We start from the raw sequence: 6,456 nt of genomic DNA, 5'->3' as shown, positions 1-6,456 counted from the left end.
GCTCCACTCAAAAATGTCTTCCCTGTTAGAACATTCTAGTCACACCCCTTGCCTAATTCACCTGCCTGTTTGCTCTGCCTGGAACTCACTACCCACAAGTAGTTACATGGATCCATTCACCACCTCCTTCAAGATTTTGCTCAAATATTACCTTCATATGGAGTCTTTCCAATCATCATTCCAAATATTAATCACCCCAGGGATCTCTGAGAGTGGAGAGAACCAATAACTCCCTATCCCTCTTCCCACTTATATTTTTCTCCATGGCACTTCCCACCACCTAACAAATAATATATTTTATGTACTTATTTTTGTATTCATGGTCTCCACAGTAGGAGAGCCTCTGTGAAGGAATTTTTATCTGCTTTGTTGACTGCTTGCTGTGTCCCCAGGAGCAGAAGAATTTCTGGCAGAGTAGATGTTCCATGAATACTTGAACAAACACAGGAGCAAAGACGAATGTACAAAGAAGTTCATTCCAGCATTATTATAATGAAAACTATCCAAAATACACGAATTTGAAACACATTACATAAATCATGGTTCATCTGTAGAATGGAATACTATGCAATTCTTAGGAAGAAAGAGGAAATTATCTAAATATACTAAAAGGAAAAATTGTTCAAGGTATTTTACAGAGAAAAAAAGTTCTATCACATAATACTTAAGTATGGAGTTCTTTGTTATAAATACACAATACGACAGAAATCTGTGTATAATATAAGAACACAGACTAAATTGATAATAGTGAACATTTAGTAGGGTGGGATTAGGGAAAGCACTCTCTTTTTAATTCATATCCTTATATCAGGGCGGGGAGTGGGTTCAGGCTCAAAGACACCATCGGGATCCAGCCTGGACAAATTCCCACAGGCTGGTCTGAATTGGGGTACAGGGTATAGGCCACCCCTGAGAGGGAATGAGGACAAGAAAATGGCCCCAGAGGAGGACATTCCCTGAGCTCTGCAGTTCCTTCCTCCTCCTCCTGAGGCCCCCCTCAGAACCAACACCTGGTCTCATCTGTAGCAGCCACCAGGACGGAGGGCCCGAATGGGCGGGGCGAACTAGCTGGGTACCGCCCGACCCTGGCCTGGAGTGGGAGGGTGGAGAAAGAATTGAGTGTGGCCAATTGCTTTCGCTGCCTCAGGGCTTCGAGATAACTGCGAACGCAGGATGGGGGCGTCTCAGAGCCGGCTCCGCCTGCACCCCAGGGCGCTGGGGCGGGCGTGGGGACGGGGGTGGTATAAGAGGGCCGCGCTGCACAGGGCTGGACACGCTTGGCTCCCAACTGAGACTGGAGCCAAGATCACATCAGACCTTCCGGAGGTGAGAAGGGGCCTCATTTGGGGTGCGGGATGAGGCTGGCTGGACAGCTGGCTCCTGCTTCTAAGGGGAGGGGGTGGCTGGAATCCTGGTTATGAGAGACGAAGGACTGGAGGTCTGGAATTTGGTGTCTGTTAGGGAAGATCTAGACTTGCGGATGAGGAGGGATGGGACAGATTGCTGAGATTCCTGAGTCCCGGGCGGGGGGGGGGGGGGGGGCGGGGAGGGTCTGGAGGCCTGGCCTCCTGGATCTGAGTAGGGGAAGAACTGGGGATTTGGACTTTTGGTCTGGTGTAGGAGGGGCTGGACTTGGACTCCTGCTACCTGAACTCTTTGTCCTTCCCAGCCCCCCGCAAAAGAGACCCTTGCTTTGCCTGGCAGTCCCCGGAGAGGCTGAGAGAGGCCACCATGGCAAGATCCCTTCTCTTGCCCCTGCAGATCCTACTACTGACCTTAGTCCTGGGATCTGCTGGCCAAGGTGAGGGCTGGACTGGGAGGTCTGACCTCACCCCTGGGGCCTCCCATTGTCCCTGCTGACCCCCCCTCTCTCCAAGGATTTCCTGGGTCAGAACCCTCCCCCTGCTACAGCTTCCTCCTAGGAAGACAAGACTTTTCTACCTCCTGTCCCCTTTCTTCCTGCTTCCTTCGGACTCCTGGGGTCTCTGTGCCCTCCGAGCCATCTCTTGCACTCAGTATTGCTCCCATCAGCTTCTGTGGTTGCCTCCAGACAAGATGTTCTTCCTGGGTTTATGAGCAGGCTCCCTCTGTCTCTCTCCATCTCCACGTCTGGCTTTCTCTGTGCTGTTCTCTTTCTGCCTCTGCATTTCTCAAGCCTCTCTGTTTCTTTGCATCTTTCTCTCCAAATCCATCGGCTGCTTCTTCAGCCCCCTTAATGCTTGCTACCCATGTTTTCTTCCTTGTCTCTATCCAACCCAAGGTGACAAGAGCGGGGAGAAGATTATTGATGGAGTCCCATGTACAAGAGGCTCCCAACCCTGGCAGGTGGCCCTGCTCAGAGGCAATCAGCTCCACTGTGGAGGTGTGCTGCTCAATGAACAGTGGGTGCTCACTGCTGCCCACTGCATGATGAGGTACATGGCAGGGACACTGCAGCCCTCTCTTGGGGTCTCTGTCTCTCTCCCTTGAGGTCCCTGTCCCTTCTCCCAATCATAGTGTTTCTCTCTGAATGTCACTCTGTTCTCCCAGTGAATACAACGTGCACATGGGCAGTGATCAGCTGGGTGATAATAGAGCTCAGAAGATCCGGGCCACAAGGTCATTCCGCCACCCCGGATACTCCACTCAGACCCACGTTAATGACCTCATGCTTGTGAAGCTAAGTAGACGAGCCAGGCTATCATCGAGTGTGAGGAAAGTCAACCTGCCCTCCCGCTGTGAACCCCCTGGGACCACATGCACCGTTTCTGGCTGGGGCACCACCACCAGCCCTGATGGTGAGGCTGCCTCTGGGACCCAAGAACCCTGGCTCCTAACTCCTCCCTCAGACCCCGGAGACCAGGAGTCAGGCCCCAGTTCATGACTTGAGTGTTGAGCCTCCAGCCCCCTCTTCCTTCAGGGTCCAAGGCTCTTCCTCTCTCCATCAGTACTCAGGGGGCCGCAGGCCCAGGCCTCTGACTGACCTCCCCTCTCCCCACCAGTGACCTTTCCATCAGAGCTCATGTGCACGGATGTCAAGCTCATCTCCTCCCAGGATTGCAAGAAGGTTTATAAGGACCTACTGGGAAAATCCATGCTGTGTGCTGGCATCCCCAACTCCAAGACCAACGCCTGCAATGTGAGAGTCAACCCATCCCCAGCCCCGGATCCCCTGTCTTTCCCTCCATCCAGAAATCTGTACACCTGACCTTGGTGCTGAGCAATTCCCTTGTACCCCCGCCCTACCCCAAGGCCTGTTTTCCTAGCTCTCTCTACCCTGCTCTCTGTCTGGGGCAGTAGTGGGAGCCCAGGAGGCTGACATGACCCTGGGGATGGGGCAGAATGGCGGTGGAAAAGATGGGGTTGGGACAGGCAGATGAGTAAGGCAATGGCTTGCAGGCCAAACTTCAAGTGGGTGCCAAGATAAATCATATTCTACTAATGCAACATTTTTAAAAATTAAAATCCACGCAAAAAGCCCATGATGAACAATATATCAGAATTTTGGATAAAGAGTCTTAACTGAATTGTTCATTTGCTTCGGGCTACAGTAATGGTGCAATGCAGCACTGTACTGACGTTGTCTTTATCTAAGGTTGGGATACCGTGCTCATCATGGACTTTTTCATACTAAATTTTGATTTTTTTCAAGCATTGCATTAAAATATTATTTATTGAAATTATTGAGACTTTGTGCCTGGAGCTGTCTCCTCCACCTCATCCCAGGCCTGGTTTTAGGGAAGGAACTATCTCTCCCCCTCTTTGTTCCCCCTTCCTCATCTTTTTAACCTCCTCTCTGTATCTGAATGACGTTGTCTTCCTCTCTTTGTTTGGGATCTCTCTTTCTCTCTCTGACCCCGTCTCCACCTGTGTCCATCTCTGCTCCTTCCCCACCCCCTACATTTCTGCTTCTCTATCCCCCTCCTCCTGCCTTCTCCTCTCCACCCTTCTTTCAGTACCCCACTCTCTTTGCTCACATCTGCACCCTCAGCTTTCAGGGGAGGTGGGATGGTGTGTGTTAGAGATGGGGGGGATGGACAGGGATTTATGTCCTAGAGAGTGGGCGGCAGGGGTCCCCTTTCTCCCTAGTGAGGGCTGGCTCCATGAATATGCAAGCTGTGCGGTGGCACAGGGCTTCATACTCGGGAGAGTCCCATACAAGTGATTTAATGCACTTTTGTTGCTGTCTTGAATCTCTTAATAATTTTTGAACAAAGGGGGCTGCATATTCATTTTGCACTGTGGTTTTTGAATTATGTCGCCTGTCCTGCCCCTGCTTTCCAGGGCCACCCTGTCCCCCTTTCATGCTCAAGGGGCATGCACCCATTCTCTGGAGATAATGCTCCTTCTCCCTCTGGCTTGGCGCAGAGTCCTTAAAGGTGGAAAGTAAACGGGGCTCCGACCCCCTGGAAGCTCCACCCCCTTCCAGTGATTGGTCCCATTGGCCGGGGCTCAAGCCAATGTCTTCAGAGAACTGGTTTGTTCTCCCCGTGACAACACTAACTCCTGTTCTCCTATTGGTGCCCAGAGACCATGAGTCTCTCCCATTGGCCAGGGTAGAAGTCCACGGTCTGGCAGGACAAAGAGGTGATAATTGCAGAGGTGGACATGTCCAGTGAATGGTGGTTGCTCGGAAACGGAAGCTAATCTGCTCTTTCTTCTCCAGGGTGATTCAGGGGGACCACTGATGTGCAAAGGTACCCTGCAAGGCCTGGTGTCCTGGGGAACTTTCCCTTGTGGCCAACCCAATGACCCAGGTGTCTATACCCAAGTCTGCAAGTACGTCAGATGGATAAATGAGACCATGAGAAAGCATTGCTAATCTCTGCATCCCTCCCATCTCTCCATCCATACGCCCTCAACAAGAAATTCAGAGAAATAAGGATGTGATGAACTGTAGTCATATTTGACTTTACCTTTCCTCAAAGACGTATTAAAACCTCAACAATACGCCACATGTGTAAACCAATCAAGTTAGCAAAGACCTAAAACCAGCATGAAACGCGGAAACCTCAGTGCTGATAAAGACGCAGTGAGACCAGCACTCTCAACCGGTGGAATTGTAAATCATGCCATTTTTATGGAAGGCAGTTTGGCATGGTGGATTGAGACCCTTATTTACCAGATCGTTGACCCTGTGATTCTAGTTGAGGAAGATACTACTCAAAAAAAAAAAAAAATCCAAAGTGTGGAGCAAGGTTTGAATTCATCACATTATTTATCATAGCAAAACAGTGGAAACACTGAACGTGTCCCAAATTAGTGGATTGTTTATGTAAACAATAGGCCTGTTTGGGACAGGGATATTAGGAAGCTGTTCAGGATAATAACTTGGCAGAATTGTTAGTGTTATGCAAGAATGTTTGTGTTATATGATGGAACAAGAAAAAAGAAAGATACAAACGGGTATGTGACTCTAGCCGTGTAAAATGAAATGTTTACAGAATAAAATCTGAAAAGACACATTACTAACTCATGCGGTGGTAGTTGTGGGGTGCCTCCTTCCTTCCATTTCTGTTTCTGTAGATGTGCACTTCTGTAACTTGAAAATGAAGGGGGAAAGCTCTGAAGATCTGAGGCTGGGGACGAGGAACCCTTAAGAGAGGGAGAGACATCCGATTTTGAGCCCTCACCCTGCCTCCTGCCTAGAGACCTATTTCTATCCATTTCCCAGATTTCAGTTTTCTTCATCTGTAAAATGGGTTGGAGAAAGGAAGAGAAGTTTGGACAGGGAAGAAGGAAGGGCGGAGGGAGGAGATAATAAGCCTGTTTCATTGGGGTGGAAAAGGATATGAAAGTGTTCCTGAGTATTTCACAGGTGGCAAAACCAGAAGAGAGGGGTGTTTTCTGGATGGGTAGAGATGGCAGGTGGATGGGATACCAGGGTCCCACAGCAGCCCACCCAGAGTGAGAAAACGGCATCTGGGGTGCTAGAGGAAGAGGGGGCTGGGGATCTGGGTTGGTGGGCTCCTATTCTCAAAGAAGGAAGGGAAGGGACCTCTGGAAAGGAGGAGGGAGGAGTCCCCTGTGACTCAAAGCCTGGCTATGCCCTTGGCCTCCTACCATCAAAGGTTCCCTGGGCAGTCACACCTCAGACGCTGCTGACAGAGGGATCCTCTCCAGCCCAGGGCTCACCCTCTTGCCTGTCTTTCCAGTTTCTCCCCCAGAATTCTCAACCAGTGTCCTCCAGATACTTCCCCTCTCATCTCATCTCCCTAGCAAGTCTCTCCTAGCCCCCCACTCCTCCACCCCTCCTCATATTGCAGAAATCCTGCAGCCACCAGCTCCCTACACACAGGAGGCAAAGCCCCTTCCTGGCACAAAACACAGGAGTCTAGACCCCCAGCCCCTCCTCCCTCAGACCTAATGTCCCTGCCTCCAGCACCTCCCCCCTCAGACTCAGGTGTCCAGACCCCTGACCCTTCCTACCTCTAGATCAGTGTCAAGTTTAAGGAATGTCAAGGGTTTTTGACCACC

General features: G+C 50.4%; 1 protein-coding gene across 1 annotated transcript; it reads left to right on the top strand.

The window, feature by feature from the left end:
* Positions 1-1,731: 1,731 nt before the first annotated feature.
* KLK7 (kallikrein related peptidase 7) lies at positions 1,732-4,801 on the top strand. The gene is made up of 5 exons (XM_088026955.1): positions 1,732-1,801; positions 2,261-2,414; positions 2,530-2,777; positions 2,982-3,118; positions 4,646-4,801. Exons 1-5 carry the CDS (start codon positions 1,732-1,734, stop codon positions 4,799-4,801), a joined length of 765 nt encoding a protein of 254 aa, XP_087883081.1.
* Positions 4,802-6,456: the final 1,655 nt, after the last annotated feature.

The sequence above is a fragment of the Eumetopias jubatus genome, unplaced genomic scaffold (genome assembly GCF_037043125.1).
Source record: "Eumetopias jubatus isolate StellerSeaLion01/CBP00866 unplaced genomic scaffold, mEumJub1_p1.0 scaffold_10, whole genome shotgun sequence".
Taxonomy (NCBI): Eukaryota; Metazoa; Chordata; class Mammalia; order Carnivora; family Otariidae; genus Eumetopias; species Eumetopias jubatus.
Note: the sequence above shows the minus strand (reverse complement) of the source record. Positions and strands in the feature narration are given on the sequence as shown.

Excerpts from the sequence above, each read along its gene's own strand:
- KLK7 (XM_088026955.1), top strand. The coding sequence starts at position 1,732 with ATGGCAAGATCCCTTCTCTTGCCCCTGCAGATCCTACTACTGACCTTA. Across the intron at positions 1,802-2,260 it reads CCTGGGATCTGCTGGCCAAG|GTGACAAGAGCGGGGAGAAG; the intron begins GTGAGGGCTGGA and ends ATCCAACCCAAG. Across the intron at positions 2,415-2,529 it reads GCTGCCCACTGCATGATGAG|TGAATACAACGTGCACATGG; the intron begins GTACATGGCAGG and ends CTGTTCTCCCAG.